The sequence below is a fragment of the Mytilus galloprovincialis genome, chromosome 1 (genome assembly GCF_965363235.1).
Source record: "Mytilus galloprovincialis chromosome 1, xbMytGall1.hap1.1, whole genome shotgun sequence".
Classification (NCBI taxonomy): domain Eukaryota; kingdom Metazoa; phylum Mollusca; class Bivalvia; order Mytilida; family Mytilidae; genus Mytilus; species Mytilus galloprovincialis.
Genome location: NC_134838.1, coordinates 92,741,366 through 92,761,475, shown reverse-complemented (window position 1 = coordinate 92,761,475; position 20,110 = coordinate 92,741,366). Strand labels below are relative to the sequence as shown.

Sequence of the window (20,110 nt, the reverse complement as noted above, 5' to 3'; positions counted from 1 at the left end):
AAATAAACTCATCATAGATACCAGGATTAAAAATTTATATTAACGCCAGACGCGCGTTTCATCTAGAAAAGACTCATCAGTGACGCTCGAATCAAAAAATGTTTTTAAGGCTAAATAAAGTACGAAGTTGAAGAGCATTGAGAACCAAATTTCCCAAAAGTTTTGCCAAATAGGTGATCTATTCCTGAGGTAGAAAAGCCTCAGTATTTCTGAAAATTCTAAATTTTGTTTACAGTAAATTTTTAATTATGAACATATCAATGATAACTCAAGTCAACACAGAAGTCTGACTACTGGGTGTGTGATACCCTCGGGGAAATAAATCTACACCCGCAGTGGTATCGACCCAGTGGTTGTAAAAAAAAAAAGATACCAGGATTAAAAATTTACTAGAACACACCCTCGAAATCGCAGGCATTTAGAGCTTTGTTGAAAGTATGTAAACTGTTGTAAAGAGAATTTTTGTAAAAGATTTCATGTATGGATAATTTCAGAAAAGGTATCAAAATTCATAGGCACTTTTTAAGTTGAACAGTTTAAGCCCTCTCCCTTGCTTCCAAAGTCCGTTATTATTTTTTTCTGTTAAATTCCATTATTTTTGTGTTTCTGTATACTATGAATATACATATACTATAATTAAAGTGAATTTGTTATTAACTATCTAATTCAACTGTCTTCTACTAGACATTTGCGAAAACTCGCATACACTTACGATTAGAATTACGAATACACTTACAGGTACCATTTAAACTTTGGTCGTCTCAAAGTGTAAATACAAACTTTCGTTCAACCCCAATGCTATCTCATTTATGATGATTTTAAATGTTGAACAATTGAGTTTTCAAGCAAAATATTTAACTATAATTAGCATATTTAATATTGGTCGTTGTGTTAAACTATGGTTTAAGTATGCCACTCTAAAGTATGCATATGTTGAAGGCCGTACATTGACCTATAATGGTTTACTTTTATAAATTGTTATTTGAATAGATTACCTTAGCCGTATTTGGCACAATTTTTTGGAATTTTGGATCCTAAATGCTCTTCAACTTTGTACTTGTTTGGCTTTATAAATATTTTGATATGAGCGTCACTGATGTCTTATGTAGACGAAACGCGCGTCTGGCGTACAAAATTATAATCCTGGTACTTTGATAGTACTGGAGAATGAGATTCAACAAATTGTTGTTTAAGTACTACATGTAGCGACATAAAGAATTTCGTTGATAACTGTTTTTTTTTTACAAGCAACCGATATTCTTTCTTTGAAGTAACAGGTGAAACTCCTGAAACTTTGCTCCAAATTGTAGCCGATGTGAACGTTCTTTTCAGACAGAGAACCGGTCGAAAGCATACGCTTTCTTCAAGAAGCAGAATACTTCTTTTTATGATCTGGTTACGATCGTATCCGTCATATCACATGCTTTCTGTAATATTTGACGTTAGTGTTTCGACTATTAAAGATGAAATGCATGCATGTATACCTATTTTTGAAGAAACATATAGTCGTCACATTCATGGTCTTCTTTGGATGAATGGCAGGACTTACTTAGGGGCTATTGACGGAACTTCAACTGAAATTTATAGGCCGATAACAGAACCACAGGAACAATATTATTCGGGACACAGACAATATCACTGCATTCATACCCAAGTTGTTACATCGAACGAAGCCAGGATATGCTATGTCGAATGTGGATTTATTGGACATCAAAACGATGCTCAGCAATATATGTTGATGCGAAATATTGGACAACAACTTCCTTTCCCGGATGAGCTTTCTGCTGGGCGACAAAATTTATCAAAAAAGACATCCAGTACTGACAGCTCATACTAGATAGCAAATTATTAGAAAACCCCGGAATATGCAGAGAAAATGTAGAAAGTTAAATAGACTGATAACCCATTATAGAGTTAAGGTTGAACACGCAATCGGAGAATTAAAAAAATATAAAGTTATGGGGACTTTGAAGAGACATCCACGACAGCGATTAACATCTGTTGTGACCATATGCGCTGCCTTCGTTTGCCGCCGTAAAGACTTATTTACATAATGAAAAACATCATTTTAATACTATGTATCTTTATTTTTTTTTTGTTTTTTTTTTTTTCATTTTGAGATGACCCTTTGTTTTTTTAACTGTAATCGTAAATCTAAGGTGTAATCCTAAGTGTAGACCTAGTTTCCGCAAATGTCTACTAGGCGATCACTGCTATATTATATAGAGATATATATCAACGCGACTGATGACAATTATTGTATACATGCAGATAAACGCGAAAATAATTGTTCTGTCCCCGTCTGAGTACTTATGAAAATATATATCTTGAAATTTTGATGGTAAGGATAGGTTCGGACAAGTCTCTAATTCACTGAATATCCTTTCTCTCTTGAATTTTGGCTAAAATTCTGGTCGGCTTTTAGCAGGATTTTGCAGGTGAGGATTAGATTGGTATCAGAGCATCACATTTTTTGCCTTATTTGCAATGCATTTATAAATTTTTAAATTTCCATGCTGGACAGACACCCAAATTTAAAGGTTTTCTATATATTAACATAAGCACGCACACATCTTAGTTCCTTGAAACCATACATTTTATTTGTATATAAGCTTGAATGAATTTTCAAGAAAATAAAATCATAAATCCATGAAATTCTAAAGATTTATTGTAAAATAACTGGTTTCTGCCACCTTAAGTTAAAGGTGGCAGGTACCAGTTTTGGTGTACCAGAACATGTGTCCCACGCAGAAATTTTGTTATAGTTAAGTATTGAGGTATATAATTGCATCATGTGGACTGAAAAAATAAATGAATGTAAATTCTAGGCTATTGTACTACACAAGTAAGTAGTTGCATACACAGGTTGGGGATTTCCTTCACATATAGGTCCAATCAGATGTCAAAATTGTGGTCTCCTCACTTGACGGCATCCAGTCAAAGTGGGGGGAAAATTCAGTTTTATGTTAACAAAAATATCTTGAAATTTTGATGGTAAGGATAGGTTCGGACAAGGCTCTAATTCACTGAATATCCTTTCTCTCTTGAATTTTGGCTAAAATTCTGGTCGGCTTTTAGCAGGATTTTGCAGGTGAGGATTAGATTGGTATCAGAGCATCACATTTTTTGCCTTATTTGCAATGCATTTATAAATTTTTAAATTTCGATGCTGGACAGACACCCAAATTTAAAGGTTTTCTATATATTAACATAAGCACGCACACATCTTAGTTCCTTGAAACCATACATTTTATTTGTATATAAGCTTGAATGAATTTTCAAGAAAATAAAATCATAAATCCATGAAATTCTAAAGATTTATTGTAAAATAACTGGTTTCTGCCACCTTAAGTTAAAGGTGGCAGGTACCAGTTTTGGTGTACCAGAACATGTGTCCCACGCAGAAATTTTGTTATAGTTAAGTATTGAGGTATATAATTGCATCATGTGGACTGAAAAAATAAATGAATGTAAATTCTAGGCTATTGTACTACACAAGTAAGTAGTTGCATACACAGGTTGGGGATTTCCTTCACATATAGGTCCAATCAGATGTCAAAATTGTGGTCTCCTCACTTCACGGCATCCAATCAAAGTGGGGGGAAAATTCAGTTTTATGTTAACAAAAATATCTTGAAATTTTGATGGTAAGGATAGGTTCGGACAAGGCTCTAATTCACTGAATATCCTTTCTCTCTTGAATTTTGGCTAAAATTCTGGTCGGCTTTTAGCAGGATTTTGCAGGTGAGGATTAGATTGGTATCAGAGCATCACATTTTTTGCCTTATTTGCAATGCATTTATAAATTTTTAAATTTCCATGCTGGACAGACACCCAAATTTAAAGGTTTTCTATATATTAACATAAGCACGCACACATCTTAGTTCCTTGAAACCATACATTTTATTTGTATATAAGCTTGAATGAATTTTCAAGAAAATAAAATCATAAATCCATGAAATTCTAAAGATTTATTGTAAAATAACTGGTTTCTGCCACCTTAAGTTAAAGGTGGCAGGTACCAGTTTTGGTGTACCAGAACATGTGTCCCACGCAGAAATTTTGTTATAGTTAAGTATTGAGGTATATAATTGCATCATGTGGACTGAAAAAATAAATGAATGTAAATTCTAGGCTATTGTACTACACAAGTAAGTAGTTGCATACACAGGTTGGGGATTTCCTTCACATATAGGTCCAATCAGATGTCAAAATTGTGGTCTCCTCACTTGGCGGCATCCAATCAAAGTGGGGGGAAAATTCAGTTTTATGTTAACAAAAATATCTTGAAATTTTGATGGTAAGGATAGGTTCGGACAAGGCTCTAATTCACTGAATATCCTTTCTCTCTTGAATTTTGGCTAAAATTCTGATCGGCTTTTAGCAGGATTTTGCAGGTGAGGATTAGATTGGTATCAGAGCATCACATTTTTTGCCTTATTTGCAATGCATTTATAAATTTTTAAATTTCCATGCTGGACAGACACCCAAATTTAAAGGTTTTCTATATATTAACATAAGCACGCACACATCTTAGTTCCTTGAAACCATACATTTTATTTGTATATAAGCTTGAATGAATTTTCAAGAAAATAAAATCATAAATCCATGAAATTCTAAAGATTTATTGTAAAATAACTGGTTTCTGCCACCTAATAGTAGTGGTTCTTACGACCTAAAAGCCACGATATTGACAACGCCCTGGTTGGCTTATTCGTTTTCTAGTTATCTTATCTATCATGCGATTGGTTCTCAATGTTAAAACCGGAAGTCATATCTGAATTAAAAGTCGGCTTGAATACGGAATCAATAGCCGGACGCCTTTTTTTTGTTTTCCTCCCAAAATAACCCAAACTGAATAGTCATAAAAATAAATGACTAATGCAACTATGCACGGTACCTATAGGACACAGAGGGCTGATGATTAATTTATTGTGGGGGAGAGAGAAGCGACACACAAAATGAGGCCTTCTCGTTTAATAGTATAGATATTCGTCTAAAAACGATTTAAAGACATGAAAATCCCAATTGATATATGTTAAGGATATACTTAGGTGAGGTAAGGTAAAAATTAAGAAATTAAAATTGATACTATAAGCTGGTAGAGCATCAATTAAGGATAAAGATAAGCTAAAAATATTGATAGGTCATGGACCTCCTTTTCGAGATATTTTAGATTTAAAATATGGCGGGAAAAGGCTGACTCGAACTTTTACCTTATATTTGCATTGTTATTATTTGGGTCTCGAAACAAAAGAATGAAAATCGAAAAATCTTTTAAAATTTTGGTAAATGACCTCTCATGGACTATTAAGTTTTATATGAAAAAAATAAATGGGTGTTCTGGGGTAAAATATTTTACATTGTATTGTATGGAAAAACACCATCCTTAAAAAGGTACAGAAACCAACCCATTATTTGATTAATAATGATACATGCATTTTGTAAAGTCTGTAATATTCAATTTTATCCATATTTATTATTAAAAATGTAATATTTTTAACAAATACGGCTTTTTGCAGTGTTAACATATATTTGTTCTACATACATATGTTTCTTCTTTTGCAGATTGCAGTGAAGCTTTGGTAATCGATGGTCATATGAAGGGAACCAGGCTAATATTTGAAAATGATATTGGCGATGTTTATTGTGAATGAACTCGGTAACATCAATGTAGGCTGCATGAAAACTCCATTGAAGGGATCTAATTTTTGTGTAGACCACAAGGTTTTTCATGTAAGGATTTCAACGGTACGTTCCCAATTACTTATTTTTATTATTCTTGTAATAAACAAAATGACTTAATGTTGAAAAATATATTACTGTTCAACTGGCGAAATGATGTATAATATTGCCTAATATTGTTAGATAATTGTATATTAAACAGTATGTCAAATTAAATACAAAAACGTGTTCTTAATTTAATCCAGTGGATGGAGTAATCCCCCCTTTTTTCTGTTACCTTGTGATAACATATATACATAAATGAAGAATATTTTGATTCATTTATAACCCTTTAAAAAATAATTATAGAAACCCATTGCTATGTATTCTGCACATAACCATCAAAGAGTCGATGCGATTAAACGTATCTGTTGACTTTGCAAATATTCAAAATGATGTTAACATACTGTTATGTTTCAGGATTCAAGCAATAAAACGGACCTTAAAGACGATCTAGATGGTTTGGAATGTAAAACTGACAAGAGTAAACAAGCAGCTAGCAAGCATAGATCAGCTGGAATTTGCTTTGCTGTTTATAATTTCGAAATAGTGGTTGGAATAACAGAACTTTTTGGAAACGAATCTCTCGCACAGGTGTATGTCTTTCTGACATGGCTGTGGCAAACAATAAGAATTTATGGTATGGTCGCCTAAGTATTTCGGGGTCTGCGTTTTTCATTTGTTTTGAGTTTCAATGTCAAATGTTGTTGTTTGTCTTTGTGTGTCTTATTTGTTACCGGGTTTGCCCTTCTTTTTAATTAATCCTGGGTTGTCAACACTTCTGTTAAGATTATGTTTTTTCTCCTTTAATGTATATCCATATACCATATATAATCGGGGAAAGGTTTAGAATTTTCTATATCGATATAGTATCCTTATTATCGATATCGACAATATCGACGTCTAGTTTGTTCATACATTTTTTATATCAGAAATTTTCGATATCGTGTTGTTATTGTTGATGTCGACGATATTGGCAGTATGTATTTTCATGCTATCTTCATTCGTCGATATCGGTTCGATATCGTTCCAAAACTGTCGATATCGACAATATGTTTTGTCACGGCGTATTCGTTTGCCAATATCGATTTGATATCGTGTCGACATTGTCGATATCGTCAATATCCACATCTTGTTTGGTCTTGGACATGTATGAAACTGTCAGCCCAATTACAATTGTATGTTTCAGACATTTTACTGAAATAAAACTAAGACTTAAAAAAAAGAGAAAAATGATTGACAGCAATGTACCTTAACTTTTGATTTACATTCCTTTCTGAACAGCAATAGTCCAGGCTGGAACATCATCAGATTTATATTTCTTCAATCTATCATGATGAACAGTCTCTGATTTGTATCTATTTTTTCTTTGAATTTTTCGAAAAACTAAGGATTTTCTTATCCCAGGCACAGAATACCGTAGCAGTATTTGGTATAATTTTTTGGGAATTTTCGATCCACAATGCTCTTCAACTTTGTGATTGTTTGGCTTGTTAAATATTTTGATATGAGCGTCACTGATGAGTCTTATGTAGACGAGACGCGCGTCTGGTGTACTAAATTATAATGATGGTACCTTTGATAACTATTTACACCACTGGGTCGATGCCACTGCTGATGGGCGTTTCGTCCCCGAGGGTATCACCAGCCCAGTTGACTTTGAATATCAATAATGTGGTCATTTTTTATAAATTTTCTCTTTTAAAAAACTTTGAATTGTTCGGAAAACTAAGGATTTTCTTATCCCAGGCACAAATTACCTTACCCGTGTTTGGTATAACTTTTTGGAATTTTCGATCCTCAATGCTCTTCAACTTTGCGATCGTTTGTTTTTTTTAAATATTTTGATATGAGCGTCACTAACGAGTCTTGTGTAGACGAAACGCGCGTCTGGCGTACTAAATTATAATCCTGGTACCTTTGATAACTATCTATAAAGTACTACGTCTACTCCTACAAATGGACCAGATATACTTTCTTGAAAATTTTGAAAATATGATAAATTTATAAACCAATAAGCCTTTACAAAATTGGTTTTGAGATATACGGGTGTCGTTATCTTTTTTCTGTCATACAGCAGATGACCGGAGATTTTCTCGTGCTCATTGGTAAATTTCCTCTAATATTGACTTCAACTTGGACACGTTTGTCTCGACGTCCAATGACTCATTACAGTTAATTCGTTATTCAGTATTTTTTAATCCAAGTTTCCAAAAAGGCGAGGAGATTAGGTTTAACGTCCTAGCTCTGGGTAAGCTAAACTTGGCTTACCGTTTTGTAAAACAATAATAAGATCTTTAAGTTTCATATTACCTTATCATGCAATTCAGAAATAATTATATACATTTTACAATAAGCACGAATTCAAGATATTAATGTTTCCAAAGAACCTTCACTCAAGTGCAAGAGTTGAAAATGTAGATTGGCGGAATTTTCAGCACCAACAGGAAACAATGCAAATTAGGTAAAAAATATCCCTTTAAAATAAGTTTCAAGAATACACGTCAATTCCACTTTATTTCGTTTATCATGTCAGTTAAAGAAAAATCGATTAAACTAGTTGAAATGATTAACACTGTGCATATTCGCCATAAATGAAAATACTCGAGTCAGTTTTGAACAATGCCACCCTTCTGAGAGTCTACTTTGTTCCCAAAATATTATTTAAATAAATATGTGCTATTTACAATTTAATATTATAATATGATCGGACAGCATAAACTGTAAATATATATGTTTTCATTTTAAGAGTTGTTTATATTTTTTTCGTTTGTGTTTGTACTATATTTGCCTTCGGGTTTATATGATCCGTTCATCCTATTTCGACTCTTCAAAATTCAAGAATTTATTCTAATTGAGGTAAACTATATGGCCTTCCAAATACCGTTTCGATTCCTAACCTAACTGAAGAGACATTAATTCTCGAAATCCGGATATGGTGTTCTCATTTTTGCACCTTTTGTTTGCGGTTTACTATCTTTTCTGCAAGTTTATTGGATTGGGTTTGGTATTAAATTAATAATTAATATCCATTTTGTTACATGCTAGTAACTGATTACAAATCCCATCATTGGGTAATAATCTTTACTGATGTAAAACTCCAATTTCTTGTATGCAAAAGATTTAAATTTAACCAGTACTTCTGATGACTTCAAGCATTTTTGGTAAAATATTGTACTTCAAAATTAAACTGCGAAAACAATTTTGCAACTTGGCCTTGTGGATCCTTAAATTCAAATAACAATTTAAGAGAGCCGCGGTCAGTACGTAACAGAAATTTCTTACCAGATAAATAATGACGGTACAGCAGTATGAAAGTATTTACAGCTGGACGTTCACCCACTGTAGACCTCGAAGAATCAACTTCATACACCTTTGAAATGTACGAGGAGAATTGTAAAGACCAAATGGCATTTTAATATACTCGTAGAACTCGTAATGTATTATAAGAGCACTTTTATGACTGTCTTCCTCCGCCATACGAAGTTGCCAATAAACTGAATGAAGAACACAGACTGAATATAAACCTGCGTTTGCTAGACAATCCAGGCACATAGATATTTATGGCAGTGGGTACGCGTTCCGTACATAAAACTGGTTTAAGTTCCTGTAATCAAAACACCAGCATACTGAGTTGTATTTATTCCCTAACGAGAACCACCCCGGATGCCCAATCTGATTTGGAAGGTCTGACTACACATTGGTCAATTTGGTCCTTAAATTGTTTTTCTTCTTTTCATTCAAAATTTTGTGGTGTGCGCCTCAACTGTTGTCTTATTGGATATGTTCAATAAATGAGCAGGAACTAGTCCTAAATCAGTTTTATTTTTAGGAAAAGCATTCTGATTGTTAATTCAAGCTTCTATAGCCGGGTGAAAATGGCGTTCCTGCTAAATGTAAATCAAGAAGGAAGATTTCGCTCCTTAAATTTTTATTTCAGCAGTCCGGCGAGACCGAACAACAAACTCCAAACTAAATGTAATGTAACATACAAACAATAACAATATATATAAGCACAAGCAATTAAAGGATTAAGCAGATTAACAGATGACAAATTAGAAATAACAATAGATTAAAAGAGTAATTAGTGTCCGACACGTATTTGTAAATTATAGTCCAAACTGTCACAGATAATAAATTATAATTAAATGAATAGAGTAGATGCATTTAAGACACTTGTCCAAGATTATGACACATAATCCGTGAAAAACACGTATGCCTAAATTTACGACAAAGTCTAGAATAATAAAATAAATGCAAAACCTAAATATACATTAAAACAATTGAAATACTAAATGTTGTTTAAAAACTAATTTCATTGCACTGCCCAAATAGTCCGGTCATACTTCAGTCAATTTACGTTCATCTTTAGAATTACTCAATTAAACACAACTCTTCATATGAATTCCTTCAAATGATCTGGTAACTTTGGGGTGTTGACTTGAACTCCATTGGTAATTGTGTCTAAACTAGAAAACTTAAAACACTTTAAATCACCGTGGTAATAGGGGGTTTAATCGTATCAGATCACATTGAATAATACCTTTTACCGATTTAAACAAAATAAATCATACCTTCATGTTACAATTATTTCTAACTTCATGTACAATATTGTCATATTTAACAACAGGATGAATTTCTTCTAATAAATATTTTTTACGAATCTTCACAGAACTGTTAATGTTTACCAATCTAACAGGAATACTAGCCTGGAAAAGGATCCACAAGACATCTGGCGACTAAAGTTTTCCTCTCATCCTCTATCACAGTCTCTATATAGTATCTATAGTCTCATAATTTACCCAATAACCTTCTTAAATTACTTCTGAATTTGGAGGTAAAGTAACGATGAGTTTTATGTAAACGAAACGCGCTTCTGACGTATTAAATTATAATCCTGGTACCTTTGGTAACTATATTCATCAAATTTTAGCTACATTATCTGATCATCTCTGTACATCAAAATCTATCCGGACCACTTGAATTTCCTTAAAATCGGGAAATGAGAAACTTATAAACCACATCAACAAAATACAACCACTGAACACTAGGTTTCTGACATAGGAGAGGTGCAAACAAATGCAAGTGGTTGAAACGTTTAAAGAGGCAGCAGCCTTCAACCAACTTAAAGCAATAGTATAACATCACAACAGAAGATATACACTTTAAAATATCAATTGAAATGGTTCACCTCAATTAAAGAACATATTAACAAAAGCTAGCGAATATACACTAAACGAATAAATTTGATCTATGATACAAAGTTAATATAGTCTAACATGCGCCGTATCTTTCATAGATGACTTTGGACTGTCATTTTGTTCTCTGATCACAGTATTTTTATTGCTGGAGAAAGCTAACTAGTTTCATCTTCAAGTGATTTCCTGAGTGCCGTATAGCAATGCCGAAAAATGATCGCCGTCGAGTATCGGTATTTTGGAAGTCGGAATGAGAAAAGACGTTGCAGTAGAGTAAATTATGGTGTTCGCATAGTTTGGAAGTAATCAGAACCTCCGACACTGTTGAAAAGACCAAGATCGGAAAGGCCTTAAGCTATTAAAAGCTAGAGAAGACGTTTTTTTTAGGCTCACACCCGCTTCTTACGGTTAACAAGAATTTTCGACAGTTTGTGGAGAGCGTTCAAAAGTCCGTGTCCATGGAACTTACTGAATTTCATAAGAGAACTAATCGATTCGTCTCGGCAAATCAGCATATGTGCTAAAACGGGAGGAGCGAGCATTAAGATATATAGAACCAATAGTTGTGTATGCTTTAATATTCTGTACAAAGTAAAATAACAAAAATAATTACAAGGGAAATTCAAAACGGGAAGTCCTTTATCAAATGGCAAAATCAAAAGCTCAAACACACCTAAGGAATGAAAACGACTGTCATATTCCTGATTGGACCATGCATTTCGTTATGTAGAAAATGGTGGATTAAATCTGCTTTTTATACCTAACTAGACCTCTCACTTGTATGAAAGTCTCGTTTAATTCTATTATATTGACAGCAATGTGTGAGCAAACAAACAGACATAATAGGTAAAAGTTTCAAAAATTGGGGAACAACAGTAAACATTTTAATATAATCTAGATTATTATAAAAACAATATCTGTATCAACAAAGAAACACAAAATAGCATATAGATAAACTCATCATAGATACCAGGACTAAATTTAGTATATACGCCAGACGCGCGTTTCGTCTACAAAAGACTCATCAGTGACGCTCGAATCCAAAAAAGTTAAAAAGGCCAAATAATGTACGAAGTTGAAGAGCATTGAGGACCAAAATTCCTTAAAGTTTTAATATAGACAAAGTGCTTGGCAAAAATGGAAAAACAATAACTCAGAGATATTTCGCGCCTTTTTTGTAATTTTGATAATGCAAATGTTGAGATTTAAAAACATGTAAGTTTTGCAAATGTTCATAGTCAATAAATAATGTGCGACGGCACATGGCTAACAATCTCCATGGAAATGAGATGTGTTAATGCTAAAACAACTGCATACCAAATACCATTGACGTATCACAATTTGTTCATTTCAAATAAACCTAAACAGAAACATTAACTTGTGAACACAGTTAAAGTTTCAAAGTCAATGAGCCATGATGAGAGGGAGGAGCTTTATATTCTTCATGGAAACGAGAAATGCAAATTCCAATAAATTTGCATACTAAATATCAATATCATCTTAAACTGATCTAATCACAAACATATACATAAACAAAGCCAAAGTGTCTATTGTGTTTATCTAATGATTAATCTTTTAAGAATTGCACAAAAATCTTTTTTTTTCTTTTTTTTTTGGGGGGGAGGGGGGGGTAAGAATGTATATATATATATATATATATATATATATATATATATATATATATATATATATATATATATATATATATATATATATATATATATATATATACATGAAATGATTTTTTGTTATTATGTGTCTCAGAAGCCAACTCAATGGCTGGGTATCTTCCAATGAACTTTTTATAAATAGAACTTGGTTCACCAATTTTCTGCTCAGAAATTGGTGATGTTTTATAAAGTCTGAGCAGCTTGTAGAAAAGGCCTACCTCCAAATTAAATAAATATGTTGTCAATGAAAACTACAGCATACTGATCACTTGTTTATATGTTTAGCCTATTTTACCTTGTAAAAAGAATAACACGTCATTAAGATGATAAACAACGTCAGTACCAAGAATCTATACTTCAAGAGCATCATGTATTATTTGGGAAGTTGATGCAGAATAATAATCAACAAGGTCTTGGTACCTTCCCATGAACTATTTTAGAAAAAGGACGAGACCCTCATTGGCATACTTCTGGTTCAACTGTTTTCTCCTTAGACACTGGTGACGCTTTACAATGTCTGAGTAGGAGCTGCAAGATCTTGAATATCGAATAAGTTGGGGGGAAATGTATATCCCATATGCAGTTGAAGTTAGTATATCGGTATTGGTTGTAACAAGGATTTGTATAGTAAGTCTTACTATACAAATCCTTGGTTGTAATGTGGGGAAATTGATAATTTCAAAATTAAAATCGTCTCGTTTGTCAAAGATTCTGATTACTGAGATGACCGTGTATGTCAAATTCGACGTATAAGTCTAAAAATGAGGCGGAGGAAGCCGTGTCTGTTATTTCTTTAATTTCTAGTTCTGGTGGATATAATAATGGAACCCAATCAGAAAAGTTTTGACTGTTAATGGAAAGAGTATGATCAATATATCTGAACGTGAAATTAAATGACCTGGCTTCTTTGGTCTTGTTTTGGACAAGTGGCTAAAGGAACTCCGATTCGTGTGATAAGAAGAGGTCGGCAAGGAGAGGCGCACAGTTCGTTCCCATAGGAATGCCGATAATTTAATGTAAAAGTCTACTTCCAAGTTCAACAAATATGTTGACAATAAGAAACTCCAGCATAATGATCACTTGTTCCTCTGTGTAGCATGTTTAACCTTTATATTCACTATTAACACAATATGTCGTATGGTATCCCAAAGTAATAAATTTATAGTGTATGCTACCATTGTTATGTAAAAAAAACATTGTGGATTATTTCTTTTAGAAGATTTTTCAATTTCACATGGGAAAAGGTTGTATAGAGGGTTGGAAAATAAAAGTTTTAATAGAACTAATTAAGATCGAGAATTAAAATTATCCAGAAGTTCTTTAATTTTTTTTTAGAATCAACATATGGTTAATAGATTTACTTAAGTAAGCGTCCAAAGCTGAAAAGGCATATTCTGGTGATGGTCTTACTACAGGTTATACGGGTTCCTCCACTGTAGTGTAGGTTACTTCTGTTCATCGTCAAAGGAAAGAGTAGCAACAACTAACATTTTATCCCATATCTTGACCACCTTTGAAGCACATAGAGGTGGAATAATACTAATAATTAACAGACTACAGCAGAAAGACATATCAAACAAATGATGACATCCCGACAATTGCATTGTAAATATAAACATATGTTGGATACGTAAAGATATATTTTAGATTCGAGGAAACGAATACAATTCGCAATGACTGCAGTAAAATTTCAATAAACCTACAGTCATAAGGAGAACAAGCGAAACATCCTACAAATAACTACATTACAGTCTCAATTTAAGAATTGAGACTTCCGATGTACTTTTTTGTTACTATCAATATATGATAAACAATATTTTATTTCTATAAATTGTCTTTTTTGTTGTAAGATATAAGACTGCAAACGTACACAAGAATTAAGAAAAAGGATAAGTACACAAAATGTATTCATGAATCTTTCGTGAGTTTTTGTAAATGTGAAATCCTATTGTAACAGAATACACATTACATGAATATAAAATAATTGAGAAGTTATACTTTTATTGATTAAGAAATTACAGAAAGCCTTTATAAAGTAAGCACTGGTTGAGCAATAAGCTATTTAAAAAAAAACTATTATGTAAATAGAAATTTAGGTGTATTTGAAATTCTAGGAAGGAGGTAAGAGTCATCATTTGACCCCTAAAATTACGAAAAAAAGTAAAATTTATCAATCCTTTGAAAACGTTGAAACAAGGCTATAATTGGACACATTTATGAAATATATATTTGCTTAAAATTGGAATTTATCAAATAAGACGTTTTATCTATATAAACATCTCACTATAGGACATCCTGTAGCAAAAGTCTTTTTTGAAAGGTGATTGTTTATATCAATTGTTAATAATTTTAAGATCTTGTGGGCCTAAGATAAATGTCAAAAATAAAAATACTAACTTTTGAAAGACGGATTGTGAATTTTGACAGAAATATATTTGAAAGACTTATAATACTTTGTTAAAACGAATTTAAGGGCTAGAATAATTAGCGGATCATATTTTCTCCATTTGTAAGAATAAGCTGAACTAACTGTTTTTAGCAGATCGGTAAAAGTTATTAAAATTTGTAACAATAACAGGTACAGGGAGTGCAATTGCTAGAAGTCCCATCAGCACAGTCATACTTCCGACAAGCTTTCCTAGAACGCCCTCTGGATACATGTCTCCATAACCAACCGTTGTCATAGAAACGACTGCCCACCAAAATGTAGCAGGAATGCTTGTGAATTGCGTATTTTCAATAGATTCTTCTGCATAAAACATCGCACCGGAAAATATAATAACTCCAATCCCTAAAAATAGTACAAACATAAATAATTCTTTCATACTTGTTTTCAAAGTTTTTCCTAAGATCCGAAGTCCTTCCGAATGTTTGCTCAGTTTAAGAATTCTGGTAACACGAAGAACACGTAATACCGCCATAGAATCTTGTTCGACTTTACATTTCCCGGAAGCAGCATACATAAATAGATATACAAAGTATGGAAAAATGGCTGCAACATCAATCCAGTTTATAAGATCCTTTAGAAAAGCAATACGTGAGGGACAAAAGATGAAACGGAGTATCAGTTCTAATACAAACCAAGCTATTACTATAGATTCGATTACTGAAAGTGGGTGGCCAAAATTAGGAACTAACTTTTCCACCTGTACTCCATTGGCATCCAACGTTGTGACATTTATACAACCAACATTTTTATACTTTGGTAACGTTTCAACGCAAAAAGATACGGTAGATAGAACAATAAATGTTACACTAACACCTGCAAAGATTTTAGCAGCAACTGATGTTTCTGGATACTCAAGAAACTCCCATACTGTTTTACTCAGGCTGCCTTTTGGCATGACATGATTTTCAGTCTCTGTTATGAATCCTTCAGATTTCATATACGAATTTATTACACTTCTCCCCATTTCGAAAAACTGTATTTCCCCTAAAAAGACGTCCGTGGGAACTTCCATAGGCCTAACAAGCCTACCTCCACTTTGGTAGAAGAACAAGATAGCAGGGAAACTAGGTCGATGTCTGTCGAAAAAATATTCACCTCTATTTGGATCCCAGAATTTTTTGCGTTTTTCATCGTTGCCAAGTAATGTTTCTGGCAGTCGTTTCAGTGTTCGGACTTGTGTCTCAAATCTTAGGCCACTAACATTTAGGGTAATCCGTTTACAAGTATCTCTTGAACAAACGTGTTCGTCACATTCCAACAAAAAATGATGTGTCAAATCGTTGATGTCGTCTTGTGAGGCTTCGTCCGAGTCCGATCCATTATCGCTATTGCCGTCTTCAACATGGTTACTTGTATAATGATTTCCAGAAAGGAAACGTTTGTCATTATTTGTATTTTGTGCTGTTATTACATGCATAGTTCCAAAAAAATTATAGAAATGCTCCTATTAATGAACGTCCTAGGTTATGACAACATTCTAATTTTAGTTTTCATTAATGCCTTAATCCTTTCACATAATAAATCCAACTGCAGTACATTTACGATTAAAGTTTACACTCTATAACTTCGATAATTTCGTGAACTCTATGTATATCCTTACTTTTGGCTAGTTGGATTATCACTTTTAACCTATTTAATGTATTTAACTTGTGTACCACGTGTAACACGTAACTTGCTTTCGTCAAGACATTATTATTTATTTAGTAAAGGTCATATGGTAAATAATAAAAAGGGAATAATGTTATTGTATAGCTTCTCTCAAAGGACCAATTTATTAACAAAGATAAACATATTAAATATACCTATAAGACTGTAATTCCGATATTGGTAATGTAATCGCATGCCAATTCATAGTGTTACCTCGCATATTACTGTATAGTATAGTTTAATAATAAAATGTTCAAATGAAAGATGTGTTCGGTATACAGTTGACTTTTGATTTTTTTTTATTTTTTTGGGTTTTTTTTGGTCTTTTTTTAATAAACAGTTACCAAGAGTTGTGTGTCCCCACTTGGTGTTTTTTTCAAACTTTGTTATTTTTGTTAGACTGTACCTTGTATTTTTGGTTTTTGTAATAAGTGACTGGTTAACGTACTGGTAACCTCTCTTAACTAAAAATAGCTATATTATATATAGTGGGAAAATAGCCGTTTTAATAATAAAAATTATAAGGACTTCTTTAAAGAGATTGTCTCAATAAGCTTTCACTTATCTACCTTGAAGCCCTCACACCAAGAAAATGTTACAAATATTATCATTAAAAGCAATTCAAAACAAGTATTACAAATTGTACAATTTTTGAACACTAAAATTTAATGCTAAATGATTGTCTGTAGAACAAAAGACACAAAATAATACATTATATACAAACACTTAAGTTAGAGAGTTGTTACTTATCATTTATAGTTAAACATCAACACATTTTCTTTTAACAGTACCAAGATTTTCTCATAGTTTTATTTTATTTTGCAGGTTATTCCAAAGTATTGAGGAGCTATTTGTGAAAGGGTTTTCATCGATTTTTTATAAGACCTCACAAATACTTGATTATTATTTTCAGAAAAACTTAAATTATGCTGTGTATTTATAATTGTACAAAATAGTCTTTTTAGGTAATTAGATGCTTTATTATTGAGAATTTTATAAACACGAATCCATTTATGTTAAGAAATCCTAGATTTGAAATTTAACCATTTTAGCTCTTTCATGAAATGAATTTACGGTAGGTGTTAGTATTGATGCATCCAGAATAATTCTGGAAGTGCTTTCCTACATCTTAAAAATTCTTTTAATTACATCTGAATTACTATTTCTTCATATTGAGCAACAAAAATCAACTAAGGGCAAAATATAAGCATTAAAAAATATTCTTATACTACCAATATTTAGATTGATTGTGCCTGATGTTCATATGATGAAATCATAATCTTTCAGTCAGTTTAATTGAAGTCTGGAGCTGGCATGTCAGTTAACTGCTAGTAGTCTGTTGTTATTTATGTATTATTGTCATTTTGTTTATTTTCTTTGGTTACATCTTCTGACATCAGACTCGGACTTCTCTTGAACTGAATTTTAATGTGCGTATTGTTATGCGTTTCCTTTCTACATTGGCTAGAGGTATAGGGGGGGGGTTGAGATCTCACAAACATGTTTAACCCCGCCGCATTTTTGCGCCTGTCCCAAGTCAGGAGCCTCTGGCCTTTGTTAGTCTTGTATTATTTTAATTTTAGTTTCTTGTGTACAATTTGGAAATTAGTATGGCGTTCATTATCACTGAACTAGTATATATTTGTTTAGGGGCCAGTTGAAGGACGCCTCCGGGTGCGGGAATTTCTTGCTACATTGAAGACCTGTTGGTGACCTTCTGCTGTTGTTTTTTTCTATGGTCGGGTTGTTGTCTCTTTGGCACATTCCCCATTTCCATTCTCAATTTTATTTCTTAATTCTGTACGAAAACTGCATTTACATACACGATCAATTTGAAATTTCCATTCTAAATATTTCCCGAATAAATATACCTAGAAGCTTTTATGTAATACCACATTTTATTCGGTTATATTGTGTTGAAATGTTTCGCTTGTTTTCATCATAAGTATTCATGAAATGTGCGTCACTGGACGTTATTCAAATAATGATGATAGGAAAAAGTGTTGCATTCAAGTCATTTTCTTTCTTTTTATAAATAAAGGAACACAAATATGACCAACTCGAATATAAAATCGAAGATATACGGTTTGGTAAATTATGAGTACATTTTTGAATCAATCATGCAACTGAAATATCAGTACAAAATTCTAAAAATGGGAGTAAATACGTATTATTTTGTTTTGATATACAGTATTGACTATACTTGCAATGATCATAATAATCAAATGTTTGACAATGTGTTTGATTAGTGATAATTTAAATGGGATTTATAATTAGAAAGTTAATTGCCTCTTGAATATGAAAAATATTTGTTAGGAAAAATATTTGTTAGGAAACTTATTAGTTATTACAGATTTGTAATTGTATAGCTTCTGCGTCATAAAAATATAATTATTTTTTCTGAAAGAAGTTTATTTGTTATAGTTTTCATTAAAAAAAAAAAAAAAAAAAAAAAAGGTAAATATCGAGAGCTGATATCAAGAACATTTTCTGATTATTTTTATGTAAATAATTCTTTTGTGGTGTGCCTACCAAGAAAAACCATCCGGTATTTACATATTATGTAGTTAAAAAGACGAAACTTTGAACGGTGTTTTGTGAAAATTGGCAAAAGGTTAGTTAACATTTGTTCGGAAAAAAACAGAATCATTTAGTCACATAGTAAGTGGAACAGTCATGTGAATCGAATATAACTATTATATGATATAACTGTTTTCGCCTTAATGTAATTTACACCATCCTCTAAGACTTTATGAATAATTAAGTAATTTTTATTTGCCGTGTGTGCCAGTGTTTTATGTTGGATCTGTATTAGACGAGTTTTATAACTTCAAAGACAAAGCATCCCTATTGTATACTTATTCATATAGGATAATACATATAGTAGCCAACATGTTGTTTTATTAATCGGCGAACATAATATTGAGTAATTAACATGGAAGGTGAGTCATTAGCATAAAAAAATCTCATGTCTGGTATAAATAAAGGGTAAAGCAGACAATTACTATTTTATTAGTTTGATAAATGAACGAATGTTTAGGGAGAAATGCTATGTTTGGATATTTACACCTTTGTGTTTCATTCACCAGGAGCGGCCGTACAATTTGATGTGTGTTAGAAGGTGTACTTTAATTGTAGGGTTAAACCGACGGACATATATATTTAAGATTTTTTTTTAAAGCCACAAGGGAAAAAAAATAGGAAACAAGTTTAACATTCCCAAAACTTAAAGGAAATATGTACCGTTCTGAGGGTCACAGGATGAGATAAGGGACTGTGACTGAAGGAAAATATGACATAAAATAGTTTTAAAAAATCTTTAAAAACTCTTACGTTTCCAGTTGAACATACTAGACGGTTTCATATTTGATAGTGGAAACTAAGATAAATTCTTATCGTCATAAAAAAAAAGCAATACGATG

The 20,110-nt window shown here is 32.4% G+C and overlaps 1 protein-coding gene across 1 annotated transcript; it reads right to left on the bottom strand.

Annotated features, from left to right (window-relative positions):
- Positions 1 to 14,576: 14,576 nt before the first annotated feature.
- LOC143049801 (potassium voltage-gated channel subfamily A member 1-like) lies at positions 14,577 to 16,664 on the bottom strand. The gene has a single exon (XM_076223572.1). The coding sequence runs from the start codon at positions 16,456 to 16,458 to the stop codon at positions 15,118 to 15,120; it is 1,341 nt and encodes a 446-aa protein (XP_076079687.1). The 5' UTR covers positions 16,459 to 16,664; the 3' UTR covers positions 14,577 to 15,117.
- Between the last annotated feature and the right edge of the window lie 3,446 nt (positions 16,665 to 20,110).